The sequence below is a fragment of the Toxotes jaculatrix genome, chromosome 9 (genome assembly GCF_017976425.1).
Source record: "Toxotes jaculatrix isolate fToxJac2 chromosome 9, fToxJac2.pri, whole genome shotgun sequence".
Classification (NCBI taxonomy): domain Eukaryota; kingdom Metazoa; phylum Chordata; class Actinopteri; family Toxotidae; genus Toxotes; species Toxotes jaculatrix.
This window is the reverse complement of record NC_054402.1, coordinates 18641481-18659016: the sequence shown is the minus strand read 5'-3', so window position 1 is coordinate 18659016 and position 17536 is coordinate 18641481. Positions and strand designations below refer to the sequence as shown.

General features: G+C 41.9%; 1 protein-coding gene across 1 annotated transcript in view; it reads left to right on the top strand.

Annotated features, from left to right (window-relative positions):
- clmpb (CXADR like membrane protein b) overlaps positions 1–15466 on the top strand; it is a 61923-nt gene extending 46457 nt beyond the window's left edge. Inside the window, exons 2-7 of the mRNA XM_041047056.1 lie at positions 693–844; positions 5307–5511; positions 8248–8415; positions 9756–9878; positions 10406–10547; positions 13238–15466. Of these exons, the coding sequence (XP_040902990.1) occupies positions 693–844; positions 5307–5511; positions 8248–8415; positions 9756–9878; positions 10406–10547; positions 13238–13574 (1127 nt within the window). The 3' untranslated portion in view covers positions 13575–15466. The remainder of the gene's footprint in view (positions 1–692; positions 845–5306; positions 5512–8247; positions 8416–9755; positions 9879–10405; positions 10548–13237) is intronic.
- The last annotated feature ends 2070 nt before the right edge of the window (positions 15467–17536 follow it).

Sequence of the window (17536 nt, the reverse complement as noted above, 5' to 3'; positions counted from 1 at the left end):
TTGCTACTTTTTACTGCAGTCCAGCCTCTTCACTGAGTAGAATGTGCGTTTCTCTTTTGTTTTTGGTATTTGTGGCATTATGATTGCATGATTCATTTGCAATAGCTGTGGGACGTGTCCTATCTCAAGCTCCGTTTTGTCTTCTTACAATAACAGAAAAGTGGCCAGGGCTAGTCTCGAAAATTTTAGTCATTCAAGTGACTCAATAATTGTATCTCTTCAGTCTTACAGCAGAGTCGTCCATGTGGAGGCATGTAGCGCCACAGTCAAAAGCTTTGTACCTTCCCTTCCCAGGCCACAACTCCCCAAAGCTGTAGCTGTGAATAAGAATGTGTTCTTTGACTGCCCTTGTCAAAAGGGGTTAACAAAAAGATCAGCATAAAACTTCTCTCTCTCTGACCTCTTATGCCAAACTCTATTTCCTGTAAAGAAGAATCCCCATTCTGCCTCTCTTCAATGTCCGGGTGTGACATATCTCAGCATCTGTCAGATAGTGATTAGGATTCTAGGTCATATCTCTCACTGCGTCTTCTGTCTCGGTTTCCTCTATTGCCTCGGTTTTGCTTCCTATCTGCAGCATCCGCCTCTTGTCTCAAGTTTGGATCGAGCGAGTGTCCTCATCTGACATCTTTCTTCCTCTCCTTCTCCCTTTTTCCCCCCCTCTTCCCCATCTCTTTCTTCCTCTCCTTCAGCTCTATTCAGCCTGCTGTCAGTGGGTGCCCAGACGGAGATGAAGAAGGTCGTTGGGGACAATGCCACCTTACCATGCCACCACCAGTTCCCATCGTCCAACTCTCTTGACATCGAGTGGCTGCTGCAGAAACCAAACTCCAAACAGAGAGTGGTGAGATGAGATGCCTTTTCCTTTCTGTTTTATCCCCACGTTCCCATCATCACGTGGTGTGACAATACATTGATTTCACTGTATCATGAATGTAATGACCATGATTTATTGTTAGTTTAGATACATGAGCTACAGCAAAGTAAAGTTAAGAAAAAAATGCATTTCTCCTTTAACAGGTCATTGCTAGGAAGAGTAAAAAAAAAAAAAAAAAGTTGTTTTTATGTTATGGGACAAACATAAACAAATAACAATTTAAATGCATTTTTCATGAGTTGGTAACCCCAGACTTACAAAATGACACTGGGAACATTAGTCCTAAAACACTGCCTGTGTAGTGTTGTGTAGTATTGGCGCCCCTCTCTTTCACACTCACCTTTTTAAAAAAAAAAAAAATCTTTCTTCTATCTCTCATCCATTTGGGTCATGCTGATTGATTTCCTACAGGAGCCATAATAGTTGCACATTAACTCAATGCCTAAAGTTACTGTGGCACTTCAGTTTAAGTGCCTTCCACAAAGGAACAATCATGTCACACAATGTTCCCCAAATCATTTTGTGGTTAAAACCTTGGACCCTTTACTGTTAACTTTTTCTCAAGCATAAAAGGGATAAACACTAGAACAACTTGTGTCTTTCCACACCTCTAAGAACACAGAGAAATCAGGTTTTCATGATTTTATTGACTACTTCACAAACAAGCAACAGCTATGGTAGGACTAAGGCTACGTACACACTCCCTTGTAAGCTCTGAAGAAGGCATATTGTGTCCGAAACATCAGCTCACTGAATAAATTCTGCGCTTCATTTGATATGTATATGATTTTTAAGACTTCACATCATAAGCATGAAATACTCCACTCACAGAGATATTTCTTTGGATTTCCTTTGCTGAAAGCTAGAAACACAAAACATGAAATCAGTCGATGGCAGCTAACAATAGACTTAATCAGCCTGAAACAGCAACACTGCTATTCTGTCCTAAGCAAAGCATCACCTGGCTGAAGGTCTTTAAGCACCCTTAAGTTGGCTTTGTTGTCTCACAGCTTTCTGCAGACGTTTTGATATCGTTTCACCGGTTTTGAATCATTGCCTTTCTTCACCCAAACTGAGCGTAGTATCTGATAACAGACAGAGCGTAAAATCTCACCAGCTTTCTGTCGGAAGAAAGAGATTTCCTTTCTCTTTGGAAGTCATTTGTTCGTGCACTGATGTGTTGGTTAGCACAGAGAAGGGTAACACTGTGAAAAAGAGAAGAAAAGGAGAGTGAGAAGGGAAAACAGAGGGGCAAGGAATGAAAGAAAAGGGAAAACAAGTGTCTTACGCTTTGATGATTCAGAGGGGGGCTGCCACATTGCGATGAATATTTAACAGGAAGATAACATTGAAGGCGCCATTAATTAAAATCAAACGTCTGAAAATTTGATTAGGAAAGAGACTGCGCCTGTAGCTGAATGAATAAATCATTCTTTTGTTCTGCTGGAAGGCCGTGTTGAGAGGGAAAGAGCATCTTGTCAACATTTAGCTTCTGTTAGCAAATGTACAGAATACATGTGTTTAGGACACCGAGGGGCAGGAGACAGGGCCTGTATGTAGATGGACAAAATTCATCTACACTCATCAAGACGGATAGCAAAGCATTGGCACTCCTGGTTTTCACTGTGCTGATCCGCAGCCTCAAGTATAGTTACTCAAAACACTGCTTGTTACCATAGCGACAGCTGTGGCACAGGACCAGGAAGGATGTCATTTTCCAAAAGATTTATAACAATGAAAACTAGGCTGCTTAAAGCTGAACTTCTTAACTTTCCACAAATTAACACCCTTTCTTGAGAAATACACCAGCAGCAGTGCAGTATTAGTTATGGCTTACTGTATGCTGTTTCAGTGCAAAATTGCTGCCCTTCCAGCAAATAATTTTCAACACACTTTACTGGCTTTTATTCCCATTTGTAACACACCAAGAGTGAGAAAGTGGAGAGTGTCTACAACAATGATACTTCTGTTCTGTATTTCCTCTTCTTCTGTATACAGTATACACTGCACAGATGGATACATTAATGGTATATTTATTATAAATCATTATTGACAACGGTTTAAAAACAGTTTAATCAACCAATCTAATGACTTTCATGTATCCATTCAAAAAAGCCACAGATGACAGGGACACTCCATGTCTGCATACGGTATTTTCAATTTTTACTGAAAAAAACAAACCACCTCATTTTAATTGCAAACTATGCTAACAGCCCCAGGTCAGTTAACTAAATTAAATTAAATTTCTCACACTCACCGGCACTTTAACTGTCTTATAAGCATGTCTTCAGAATACACCCAGACGTAACCAAAAGAAGAAGAAACAAAAATACAATAGTATAGTGCATTCTCACATATATATGAGAAATAAATGTCCAGTTCACGAGGGCAGTAGGAGCGTGCCCAAAGGCGATTCTTTTAAAATATGTCCCACTTTGCTTAGGTGCCAGGGCCGTGTCGTTCTCTGCCTGCAGCTGTAGCACAGAAATGTATGTCTGTTTGCATTCATGGTGTGTTTGCACTCTACGTGTTTGCTTAGAAGCTACTTTATGTGCGTAGGTCTGTGCACGTGTGTGTGTAAATGGCCAGTCGTCACCTGTGATCACAGCAGGTGCCCCTGTTTCTTAGGCACTGATGCGCTGTGGCACCGGCATTTAGCAGTCCCCATCTGCAGGCTCTCACTTGCCTTGAGTAATAGGCCACTGTGACAGCTGTGTTTGTTTGTGTTTGTGTATGTGTATGGCGAGAGAGAGAGAGAGAGAGAAAGAGAGAGAAAGAGAGAGATGGGGGCAAGGAAAGGAAGAAATAAGCAAAGACATATACAGGCAGAGAAGAGAAAATGAAAGCTTTCCAGTCCAGGTTTATAGATGGTACATGTCTACAGTGAAGTTTCAGATCATCAGATTTTCCCTTTGAGGACCCAGACCAGTCCTTGCAAACGCCAGTGAGCCTTGTGAAAAGAAAAAAAGAAAGCAAAAATGAAAAAAAGGAAAAAAGAAAAATAGATGGGTTGCAAACTGTACAAGCCTAATTTTAATGTTTGTTTTGAAGTTTCTTTTATGCTTTACATATATATTTGCGATAAATACAAAAAGTTCACAAAGTAACAGTATATAAAAAATAACTATATATACACACACAGAGCTATATCAATATGTATGCATATACATCAAAATATGTACATTCATATATACAAGCACCTTAGACATATGTGTATACATATACAAACACACAGTGCATGTGTATGCACCTTACACATACAGTATTCATACAAACATATGTACACTCATACACTATGCATTAACACAAATCAACCTGCTATTCTCACACAGGAACACGTCAATTCATGGTGTTTATGTACCTCAAAAGACCATGTCATTTGGTTATTTTATCACTGTTGCTAGGTGTGTGTGTAAATTATTTCTGGAAAAAAAAACCTGATGCAATGCTACTTGTGATTATTTATGACACCACAACAGACTATAATACATGTCCACATCTTTGTTACTAAGAAAAAACTGAGCAAACTGAGTAAAAATAAACACAACCTCCTTGGCAGAGATCGAGCAAAATGAAATAATATTTATTTAATGTCTGATCATATAGGTTAGCATGCACTCTGGACTATATCGGGTATGAGACATTTGTTTGGTGTTCTAGCCAGAGTGCTAACATCTCATCAGTGCCACTGTGGGTACTTTAATCTTTTATCTCAGCCCCAGAATAGATTTTTATTTGGTCAATTTGACAGCTCTGCTCTTGTAGAAAGAGCATAAGGAGATAACAGTGCTAACAGACAATCAGCTAAACGAACGCTGGCAAGATACTGGCATTCCAGCAAATGCATTCATTTGTAAAATATTATTTCCCATGTGTTAATTAATTAAAAAGTGATTGTTAACAGTGTTACCCTTGAGTGCTGGTATTCTGTTTTCCTCAAAACTGTGCACCCAGTGAGGGACTATGTGAATGTGTCTGAGCTGTGCGTACACCATCAATGGAGTTATGTAATTTTAAATGTTAATAGCAGGCAACCAGGCAGATATATCAAGGGTATTACTGCTGGGACATTGAAATTAAGTTAACTAAATGTGTTGTTTATGTGATATGAAAGCCTTATTTGGGGAGTTGGTTGCATTAATCAGATTAATACTGACATCACCAACAATTAAAATCTTGGACCTTTACCAGGTCCAAGAGGAAAACTCCTCTAAAAGGAAGAATAAGGCAGGTGAGGTGTAGCCCTCATATAAGGCAAAAGGATGTTGACACACCAGAGTTAGTTTGGTATTTAGGATTTAGTCCCAAGATCATGGATGCCTGCTAAACTTCCTCCCGAACAACAGTTTCTCTCTCTTTCAAAGCCCGAGTTGAATACAATAAACAACATTAAAATAAATTTGTAATTTTCCCTGTCTTCCATGTCTAGATCATTACCTTCTTCGGGGGCCAGGTGTACACCAATGAGGCAACCGGCAGCGAGGCCAGCCGTCTGTCCTTTGCTGGGGAGTTCCTGGGCGGAGATGCCTCCCTGCTCATCAGTGACCTGCTGCTGACCGACTCTGGGGAATACTACTGTAAAGTCAAGACGGGGGGAAAGTACCATTGGAGCCAGGTCAACCTCATTGTGCTGGGTGAGTGTTGTCGGACACATTGCTATATGCACGCACACACGCATACACATCTACGCTCATGCCATTGGGTTATGAAGAGACCCAAACCCATTTGTTCAAAGAAAATGGACAAACACACTCACACCCACACACTTTCTCTCTCACACGCACAGAGCTAATCACTGGATCATTAGCCTGGCACATTTCCTCCGTCATGCTGACTGATCTAATGATTCAATTTGATTCAGACAGTGTGATTTGATTTTGCTCATGCTGTTTGGGTTCGTTTGGATTGGTTTGTTGATGAGGTGAGACCAGAAACATGCGACTGGGTCTGGAAGTGCACAGAACTGATTGATTAAGTTAGGGACTGAGTTACATGGACGCGCATCACGTTAAATTCATTTCTGTCCTCTGTGAGATCTATGAGAAAACAGACTCTTCTCCAAGTTTGAGGTACATTCTCTAATGAAATTTAGTAGTTGAAAATGACATTGAAAAAGACAACTGTCATCAATCTAACTGCTGAGAAGCTACTTAGGAAAATTACAAGTCATGTCTTAACTCTTCCAACTATAGAAAAGCCTGTTTTGGCCTCATAAGCCACAGCAAAGTCATCATTGTACATTTTATCCCACTCTTTTTCATTCTTTTTGTTTCCCTCTTTTACCCAACATACAGATGGTTATAAATGGCTTAGCTTTACAGCTAGCTCAGTGGCAATATGTGTCTCTGCCTGCATATCTCAAATAGCTAAACAACTCTGAAGGACAGACAGCAAAAGGGGGAGCGGCTGTACCACAAAAAGCCAGCCACAAAGTCCGGCGGGAGGAGCGAGATCTTTCTCAATGTCAGAAAAGCAGGAGATTTATTAAAACATCATGGGAGATTAGTTCAACCCGGCGTTATTGGTTTTCTAATGGAACAGTCTGTTAATCCTCTCGCTCACACTCTCCTCTCTCTTCCATGAAGACATTTCAGTGAGTTAGTGCCTCGATTTTTACAAATTGCCCTCAGCTTTGCGGTGACACTTTCGATTTCGAGAGAGACGAACATTTGCATTTTTCTCTCACTCCCCACGCTAAGATAATAGCTTGGCAGCCGAACTGGTAGCTGGCTTGGCATGAGACAGTGTGCGAGTGTATGTATTTGTGCGTGTGCCAAGGTTTATTTGTGCCTCCAGTTAGTTGCATACGTGTTTATGGGCACGCTTGCGCATTCATGCTTGGATGCCCGCACTGTTTTTGTTAAATGTGTGAGGATTTGCATGTGCATATTTTTGACTTGTTTAAGTGTGTATGAGTTGTATTTTTGTGTGCGTATACTGGCAAAAATAGGTGTGCTTGTATTTGTGTGTGTGTGTGTCCAAGGTTACGCGCTCCAACTGCTCCTGCTGCAGTTAGGCCTAACTGACCCTGACAGAGCTGCGAGATGCGCAGATGAAGCATCAGTGCTCCCCGCTCCGCTCCTCTCATTATATTCCTTACTGAGTGTGTGAGCAGAAAACGCTCTGCTTCTGAGAGCAGGGGGTGGAGAAAAGGAGGGGCAGATGAACAAAGGGAGAGATATGCACATAAGCTATCTGGCTTTATGTACCGGCTATCACTAAGTCACTACATCTCAGCATTACTCAGGAGTTACTTATACTCAACTTTGCTGACAAGCAGCATCACCCGAATGCACAAGAGTCGACATCGCTAATATGACAGCGCAACAAAAATACAAAATAGATGTTTAAATTTAGTTCAACACTGATCTAAAAATATGTCACTTGGGAGGGAGAAAAGGGTGTGCTGTTTTCCTGCTTTTATAGCGTAGCAGTGCCTTTCGGCGTGTATCCAAACAGAGCAGCTGTACAGGGCTCAGCAGGCTTCAGCTATACTGTACTCTACCTCCAGCTACTGGACTATGACCAGAGCCTTTGACCTGTGGAGAATATATTACCACAAGCGTTCACAGCCAGCTTTGGGTTCACATTGATCCATTCCCTATGGGACTGTTGCCTTTTTTTACTGTGTGTGTCACCAGCTCTGAGAAATGACTGTGATGGCAAACTAGTTTCACCTATCCCTGATTACATATTGTAAATGACAGCAGTAATGGATATAGATGGACACATTCAAATAAAGTTTATTGTGTATGTTAAACATTACAACTTTATGCAGCTTAATAAACTGTTTGTGTCATTTTACTTTTATGCCTTTGCTCTTCATTTTATGTAGTGTTTTATTCTAAGGTGATATGCCCCTGTTTCACCTGACTTTACATTATGGAATAACTCATGCTTCTGTAAATTTTCTACTCACAGTCCATTATAAACTATAACTCAGACACTTAGAGAAGAACATCACTGCTAACCTATCCATCAACAGTGCATGGAAGACTGATTTTATGAACTCCTGTTTCAGCTATTAAACTGTATTTTACGGTAGCAATAACAGTTCAAAATTAGGAAATGTGTCTATATTCCCATATAGCAGACCACAGATCCAGTACCAGAAAGGCAACAACCACAGGATGCCTGTTGTGATGGTGCTAGGTTTTTTTGTAAATACTTTACAAAACCTAATTTAAATTTAGATGAACATATTTGCTATATTCTTTATTTTTACTTTATTATATTACTGATGCATGTAAGAATCTTGCTGCTTCAGCCTCCAGCTGAAGTAATGATCTAAATGCTTCAAAAGAAGAAACATTTGTTTGTTTGTTGTACATTTGGATTAAACTGTTCCTGATTCCCATGTGTTCTTACAGTCAAGCCTTCCAAGCCAAGGTGCTGGATGGATGGGAAACTCTTGGAGGGAAGTGATGTCAAGCTGAGCTGTAAGTCCAGCGATGGTTCAGACCCCATCAGCTACAAGTGGGAGCGAGTGCTGGACAAAGGCAAGAGTCTGGGCAAACTGCCAAACCTGGCACTGATAGGTAAGAAAAATAATTGGCAGTACGGTGACATGCTGATTCACTATCCAGGTCCTCAGCAAAGAAATGCTATGAGGATTCATTTTCATATTAGCGATTTTTATAGGCTGCGTTTATCCATGGAAGCGTTCTGCTGAGCACAGCAGCTTTCCTCCATGTCCTCCCATCTTTACAATCATACTTTACATTCAACACTGACACCTAAATCTGCCCAGTACCACTCCATTTTCCTGCTGCTTGTTCCTGAGCTGCTTCACACAGCAATTAACAGTTACAGTGTTTTGCTCAAGGGCACTTAGATGGGCTCAGATTGTCACACACACACAGGCCACTTATTCTTCATGCCTTTATTATCTTACTACTGCTGCCACACCCTCCAAAATTGAGCACTAAGCCCAGGACCACATTATGTGCACTTCACATTTTTCAAACAGAACACGGCCCTGTGATTTCTAGTTGTACTCTGTTGGGATGAGTTATATAAACACAAGGATCCAGGCTGATACTATGATCTTATGAAGACATCTGTGATGTTGAAATGTCATCCTGGCTCAAGTGAATTATACCTGAGTGTATGAAGTCAGTGTGAAGTGAGTACTGTGTGTAAAGCGGAGAAAATCAGATGTAATGCACAGAACTGGACTGGCAGCTCCCACTACATCCTGTACCAAAAAAAAAAAAAAAAAAGAACATTGGCTCAGTAGTAGCCCTGAGGCATACTTCATTCACATGGTGTGGATTCTGGCATTCCTCTTGGATCATAACCAGGCATATCTGCCTCTAAATAGTAATACAGTAAAAAAAAGCTAATGGTAGGGCCATTCTCCCTACTGTGTATTCTCTAAACCAGAACAAACACCTCCAGGGTGCCAACATCTCTGTCTCAGCTTTCCCCCCGGTGTTCAACTGGCATGCGTGATGGTGGCACGTGCCCAGACAAAAACCTTCAAATTAATGACCTCCACTGAACAACACCTGTTCAGTCTAATTAGTTTTCATTGGACGATAACACACAGCGTCAGCAGCCATTATTTATGGGTCTGGTGAAAGGTAATATCACATGGTTGTCATTGCTAGGGATGACTAAATATCCCATGGGGCTGTGGGGCTCCATCGCTCTCTCAGACACACTCCTGCTACTCTCTTCAAGTCCTGCACAGTGTGATGGGCCTCGCTCTTAAATAAACATTCCATCAATGTCCCTCGCTCTCTCTCTCTCTTTCTTGAGTCACGATATATATTTTAGTTGCCTTGACACTGAGGATGGTAAACATGCAGGAATGCTTGAACGACATAGTCATTGGTTTCACCAGATGTCCGTATTAACTGTTTTTGTTCCCCAGATCTCAAGAACCCAGAGATCGTGACCCTTAGGAATCTCACCATGGACAGCACAGGTGTCTATAGGTGTACAGCAAGCAACGACGTGGGAGAGGAAAACTGCACAATCGAGGTCACAATGCAGCGTGAGTTTTGGGAGGGAAGGGAGAGCTGACCTCTCAGCGTTCACCCCACACCAAACTGCCACACTGATTGATGGTTATTGTTTCAAACTGCCGATGGAAATACATTTATGCGCCCTCGCTGCCTTTCTGCCTACCTCCCCAAACACTCCCCCTCCACCATTTTTCCCCCAGTGCTTCCAGCACTTGGGACCGCACTAAACTTAAACTGGTGGCTACTGGTCACCACCTCTACTCTAACAGTTATGTTTCACTGTCACTCTAATACATTTCCTGAGAGGCCCAGAACAATTTGGGGTCATGTGTCAAGAAAATTACACATCTAGCAGCACAGCAGAAACTGTTAGAAAGCCCTGGTGTTAAATTGTATTTGGCTGTTATGGCACCAACATATCAAGTGCTGATGTATCTCCAGTTAACGAACAGGAAACATAAGAATTTGTGAGTTTAAGATTAAGAATGAAAACTATGAACATTATGTGACAGTAAGTGAGTCTGTCTCTCATCACATCCTCTCTTCCTGTTCACAGATGTGAGGGATGTAGGTATGGTAGCAGGTGCAGTGGTGGGAATATCCCTCGGTGTCCTTATTGTCATATTAATCATCTGGCTCGTCTTCCGGAAGAAAGAGAAAAAGAAGTACGAGGAGGAGGAGACGCCAAATGAGATCAGGTTTGTTCTTCATCTTCTTCCTTTCTTCTCTGTTTCATTTTTTTGTCGTGTTTCACTGTTTTACCACATTATATTGCATTTTGTGTGGGATTAGATTGTGAGTGCAGATAGTCATGAGTGTATTTCTCTCTGTTCTTTCATTTCTGTATCTTTGTGGGGCTGTTGCTGTGTATTGTATGCATTTAAAATGTGCATTTAAAATATCTGCTTCAATCGTGTTGAAAACCAGTTTGCTTTTTACCATTATCAGAAAAATGTACAACAACAATAAAATATATTATGAAATAAAGAGAGACAGAGGCTTGTGGGGTATTTAGAGACAGGAAAAAAGATATCTTGCAACAATATAAATACAGCCTTCTTCAGCCACCTGGAGGCTGGGGGTGGTGCACCTGGACATGTGGGTGTTGCAGCATCTTCAGCATCCCCAACATCCTGCAGGTATGATGTCAGGCCTAGCAGACTAGACACATACAAATCTGGCAGGTGAACCACGTTTCATTTCATCAACTTCAACAATAGTAATAGAGTAACCAAAAAAATAACAAAATGCAAAGAAAATGTAAACATTATAGTTGACCTATAGTAGTCCTACTGTCTAAGTCCTCTTTCCTTTGACGTTTGATGTAGGTCCGGCTAGACTCTAAGGTCCTGTCATTTAGCCTTATAGATCAAATCATGGTGTCGGCAGATGAAGACTTTGCCTTGATGATGGTCTTGAGGCCAAAAGCCTGGCTTAAACTTAATTAAATGCGTCTATTGACTTAAGCAGAGCCTAAAATAATTTCTCAGAATAAAACTGTGAGAAGAAAGAATGTTAAGTATTTCATTGCCGGGGCATGCAGTTTGAGGATATTGCAATTTCTTTGAAAATTATATAGTCTGTGAATAATTGATGTTGCAAAGTACAATGACTAGACATAGTGTAAATGTTTAAATGCATATTGTCCTATGTACCAGTGTTTTCTGACTGCTTAGAATTTCTTAAAAACATTACTCAGAAAATAAGAAGTGAGAATGGGGTTTGCTGAATGCTGTATCATAAAATTCAGTTTGCACCACAGACTGTTATTTTGTGACATTCGGTATTCCTCTGAAACAAGTTATGTTGGATCATAAGTTGAGTTCATAGTACATTTGGTTTAACTGCGGTCCTGCCTAACACGGGCTCGGTTTGATGGAGCATTAGTGTTAATCTTAGCGCACCGCTTGCGTGGGAAGCTGTGTGTTACCCCATGATGCACCCGTTCATCTGAAACTGTTCCAAACCACAGCTAAGCAAGTCAAATGCTAAGTGACACAGCAACAACCTCTATATGCTTGGATGTGTTTGCTGTCTACCTGTCTCCCTGCCTCCGTGTATGTGTGTGTGTGTGTGTGTGTGTGTGTGTGTGTGTGTGTGTGTGTGTGTGTGTGTGTGTGTGTGTGTGTGTGTGTGTGTGTGTGTGTGTGTGTGTGTGTCTAAAAATAAAAGCAACTACAAGGTCAAGTGTTCATCGATTATCTTTTATGAGTCTCTTCTTCACACCACCCCTCCTTCCCTGTTTGTATTTCTCTTTGTGTGTCTGAGTGTCTGTGTGGCATCAGAGTGAGGGATCACGCTAGTGATTGTTCCTCCCTCTAAAGCCTGTGTGCACTGTTGGACCCTGTGGACCGTTAATGACACTTGTAAAAGCGACAGCAGTTTTTTTTTGTGACAGACTGGGGTTGGTGTAGGTGCATATTTAGTGATGTAACAATGAATAATGCAGCATGGTTGAGGGACAGCTTAGAGTAAATAATGTAGATGTGATGAAGTGTTTTCTGTTTTTATACTATGTTAAGAGTCTGAGCTTTTCCGCGAATGTGCTCAACCAAACCACGCCAGCTTTAGTGACACATGTCTCTTGGGTATGGATTTAGAACCAACCTCGCTGCTGTTTAAATTTTTTTTTTTTTCTGGTGTGTCTGAGAAGGAACCATGTAGCCAATAGTGCACAGATGAGAGGTTTCTATTTTTGACTTTCTGTAGAAAATCATAAGCCTTATATCAATGGGATAATATTACCTGCTGACTTAGCTTCGCAACCCACACACTCTGGTGACCTGGTGACAGTGATTTATAATAACTGCAAAGATCCTGTGCAGTTTTAATACCATCCAAATAACAATCACAGCACAAATTACCTTCGTTTTGGTGATTTATGCTACTCTCAACTGAATTTTTTTGTTTTTGCCACATTTTTATCCTCCATCTGTCACGAAAAGAGGCAAAAGTAGAATTATGAAGGAAAATTTTCATTGTTCTTCTCAGCCAAAAACTTTTTTTTTCCCCTGCAACAATTGTATCTGGGGAACTAGTGTTTTCAGCAGACTTCATTATTCCATGCAAATGTGTTTCACAGAACTCAAGGGCTGGGGGGTATCTCATGAATTACATGAGGTCCCCACATAATTCTCGTCCCTTGCGAATAGGGCCTTAGAATAGTATTAGGGAAGGGTTCTGTGCTGTTTTGTGGTTCATTTTGTGTGTGTGTGTGTGTGTGTGTGTGTGTGTGTGTGTGTGTGTGTGTGTGTGTGTGTGTGTGTGTGTGTGTGTGTGTGTGTGTGTGTGGTGTGTGGTTCAAAAATAGGACCCCACTATACTTCTGGGGTCTGACAGCTTTCTTGGTACCAAAATGCTGTGTGTGTGTATGTGTTTCTAACCACAGGGAGGATGCAGAGGCTCCCAAGGCCAAGCTAGTGAAGCCCAACTCCCTGTCCTCATCCCGCTCTGGCAGCTCGCGTTCCGGAGCCTCCTCGACCCAGTCTATGGTGCATAACAGTGCTCAGCGTGGTCACCGCCCCCGCCCGCCTGCTGTAGCAGCTCTCAAGGAAAATGGGCAGCCTCCAGGCTTCCCCCAGTCCCCTCCAGCCTACACCACAGTGGTGCCCCCCAAGACCCCCGAGCCCCCTGCCACTCCCAAATACAACTCTAGGAACATGTCTGGGCCCACACCCCCAACCCTCATGGTCCCTGCCCAGACCAAGGCCTTTCAGACTGTGTAGGACTGAAAGCCAAGCCCTTCCTGCAGCCATGTGAGACTCCCATCCCTGCCCACGCCCCCTAGCCCCCTCCTAAAGACTCTTCTATAAACAAAGAAATGCAACTAGTTAAAAGGATGTAATTAAAAGAATCAATATTATAAGTCCAAAAGTACTTTTAATGAATGCATACTTAAAAAGGGAAAATAGGACATGCTTGCCCCCTACTGAATTACATAAAACAACAAAACAAAAGAAAAAACAAGACCCGAGATGCAACTGTTTGTGTCTCATGGCTAAAGGCAGAACTTATTTTTCGAGTTCCTTCTTTTGGCTTTGGAAGACACAGGGAAGCACCATGTGCATCGAGGTGGAATGAGCCCCCTAGTAGAGCTTTTATTTATTTATCAAATCAAAGGGTTAGGCATGCAATGGAGAAAAAGAGGCAACAAAGGGAAAGCTGGGTAATAAAGTAGACCCAAACTCTGAGCCAGGTACCAGTGGAGTCCTACAGCTGTTGAGCTTCGCTTGTCAACAAATGCAAGATGGATGGATACAAGCAGGGAGAAAACATGGAGGAAGAAAACTGCAAGAGCGTCATTCTGTGATTCCTGTCACCCCGCGCCTCCGACTTGCTGCTTCCAGCACCTGCTCTGAAACCACAAACCCCTTTGCCTCCCGTGGGCTGGGCCGATTGTGCCCATCCATGTGGACAGACACAGAGCGCGCGGCGTGTGCATCATCTGCCTCAGTGCTCTCGGTCTTTTTGTGCTCTCATAACGAACCGGCAAGAAAGCACAGCGGCCCAGAGACTGAATCAGCTGGCTCACAAACAGCTCATCTGCTTTACCAATCAGAAGGGGAAACTTCAGGTACAAGGATGTAGCATTGGCAGTGGAGTCAAATCAATGGAGTTGTTACCCCCCTTCCACATTGTGTCTACATCTATGGACATCCTTTTCTGGTACTGAATATATTCCCTGATTAATTAAATAGTATGTATTAGGCAGCAAGTCAATAGCAAGTCAATACTTAAAATATAGGGGATAAGCATCTAGTAGAACAGCAGGACTTGTTTTTCTTTTCTTTTGTTTCTGTTTTCCTGTGTCTCTTCTCTGTGAACAGGTTGTAAAGGGTGACAGACAGCTACGTGTCCATTCATCCATATTAAGAAGTGCCACCAATCCCTAGGATGGGTTACTAGTGTTGCTTTTTTTACTCTTGTGTTTACCTGTTACATTTCTGAAGTGAAACCAAAATCTGTCACCATGAATGTGTGATGTGCAAAGATGGTGGATTCTATTATTTTCAGCCTCCTATAAGATAGCAAATCAATATTCAAGCTAAGGCACAAAGAATTGACCTTGATGTTCAATTTTACCTTTACAAAGTCTGAATGAAGGGAAGGAGTATGATTCTGGAGACTTTAATTGTAAAGGGTGTGTATGGTATCACTGTCAGTACTCTCCCTGGATCCATAACAATGGAGTGGCACTTGATTGCTGTCTCGATGAATCAGCGTGTCCTGCTTGGTTATTGGTTGAGCTGTGCTATCAGCCAATCCCCGCTTTGTCGTATCCTCAGACAGACCCAGAGCAGTGTGATTGAAAGTAGCTGAAAAAAAAGGGCAAGTAGCCTATCTAGTGTGCCTTTGCAATCCCTCTTCCCTTTGATGGTTTCTTTCTTTGTCCTTATCTTCAGCACACCAGTGGTTAAGTCTCTGTTCACATCCAGCTTTGAGGGTCAACAGCAGCAAATACTGAGAGATACAACTTCACAAACTTGCCCTAGTAATAACAGATGCAGCCTAGGGAGCGCCAAGCAGAGTGAATTATCCGTAGTGAGAAAGCAATCCCATGTCATGGGACAATGTACTGTATATTCTGTAATCAGTCTTGTTTTATATTGTACATACAGATAGATATACGCACATGATGTCATTTAATTTAATAAATAAGGGTATGTGAGGAGAGATTTCCCCCCCCAAATGAGTCAAATGGGAAACCCAAAAGTTTATTTAAACCATGTACTTTTGGTACACATGTTGTGCTCTGAGCTAATTCATGTGAAACAAATATTATTATATGTAATGGAATGTTCAAGTGTAGAGATTAAAAAAAAAAAAAGACATTGATCTGTCCAAAGCAAGATCTCTTCCCAACTACAGGCCAGATTCTCAAGAGATGTTGTATTGATTTTATTGATCCAGGGAGAATAATTTCTTTTGATTGAAGTGACCCGGTGACCTCTCCTGAAGGTTCACCATTGGGACAAAATATTCCCTTGACCAGCACTTTGGTCAATAGTAGTAAGATTTCCACAGAATCTGCTGTGAGTATTTATAGTCCACACAGGAATAATATTTTGGTGTTCCCTGACCTTTGATCTGGCTCACCCTCCAGCTAAAATTTCCACTTGTGCAAGATATGGCAAAATCTTTTTATTTTGATGATTCTGTGGCCTTTACTCTCAAGACAAACTTAACAATTTAAACTCCACTACTGGCTCTAAGAATAGCAATCAGTATGCCCAACACTTTAATATTACATCCTGTAATGAACATCGCTTTTCTCTCTGCGCCAGTAGCAGGGTTTTAGTCTTGTTTCACTTACAAATTAGAATTTTCACTCTCATGTAAAACCATAAGATGAAATCATTTTACCCCAGAAGTTCTGAAAACCAACATCTGTCTGAAAAGCACATGTGGTTTAACTTCAAATGTGGGATTTCACATGTGACTTAATTGTAAGGGAAATTTGGAGAAAAAAAAATGCCTTTTATATTCAACTAGAGACAGCAGTTCATATTTGACCAGGGAAGCTACTGTGTGTGTGTGCGTGTGTGCGTGTGTGCGTGCGTGCGTGCGTGCGTGCGTGCGTGCGTGCGTGCGTGCGTGCGTGCGTGTCTGTCTGTCTGTGCGTGCGTGCGTGCTTGCGTGCATGCATGCATGTTTGTGAATGTGTGTGAGAGTGTATGTGTGGGTGTGTGCATGTAAATTCAGTATAAGCCCTCGGGCCACACCCACACATTCTCATGTTAGCCATTCAGTGAGTGAGAAGGATCCAGTCAGGCAATGTAACCTCTATCCAAAGTGATATGACTGCAGACTGGCAGTGTTTATTTTCGTTTTCATTGACTTACATGCCTATTGAACTTGGCTTCACAGGCGGCAGTCATGTTTTTGCTTGTGGGGGTGGCGTCTCGAGACAAAGCACGTCCATAATTCATAACCATCGTCAGCTCTGGAGGCCACTTGTATGCTCTCTCCCTTCTCTTGCTGTCTCTTAACATAGAATGCACATGGCCCTGGGTGCACTGATGGCATCTCAAGGCACACACACACACACAATACGAACAGGTAAAGGCTGTATATACACACATAATAGCAGGTACACATGGTACATTCAGGTGCATGTGGAAACACAGGTGCGTGCTTCATGCACATTCACAGTTGCACATGGATACACACACACACACTCAAATACGCACGCCGTTTGCACAAATAAAAGCCCAAACAGTTATCCTTGTTATTTCTACTCCTTCAGAATCAATCTGATGGATTGAATGTCTGGAGGTATTACGACTGACTGATGGAACCAGGATACTAAATGCAGCACAGAAAGGGGCACTCTACACTGCGTCACCCAGGGGACATCTGCACACACACACACAGAGATATACAAAAACAGCTACTGTACCAACACACACACGTGCTTGCAGACACACATGCACTCCGATAGACAGACACTGCTATGCATCTTAACAATCTGGGTAGCATATGCTTCAAGACTTTTTCATGTGAATGTGCAAGAGAAGCATTGGGAATCAGGAGAGGTATAACAGGATTGATACTGAGCCAGGGCTGTAGGCTTCTGCCATTGAAATTCCTTCCACCACAGATGAAAGTAGCAATGGAGGTGGAGGGTGGGATGCAAGTCTTCCAGCTGTTAAATTCCTCCAAGCTTTTTGATTTGCTTTCCAGCAAC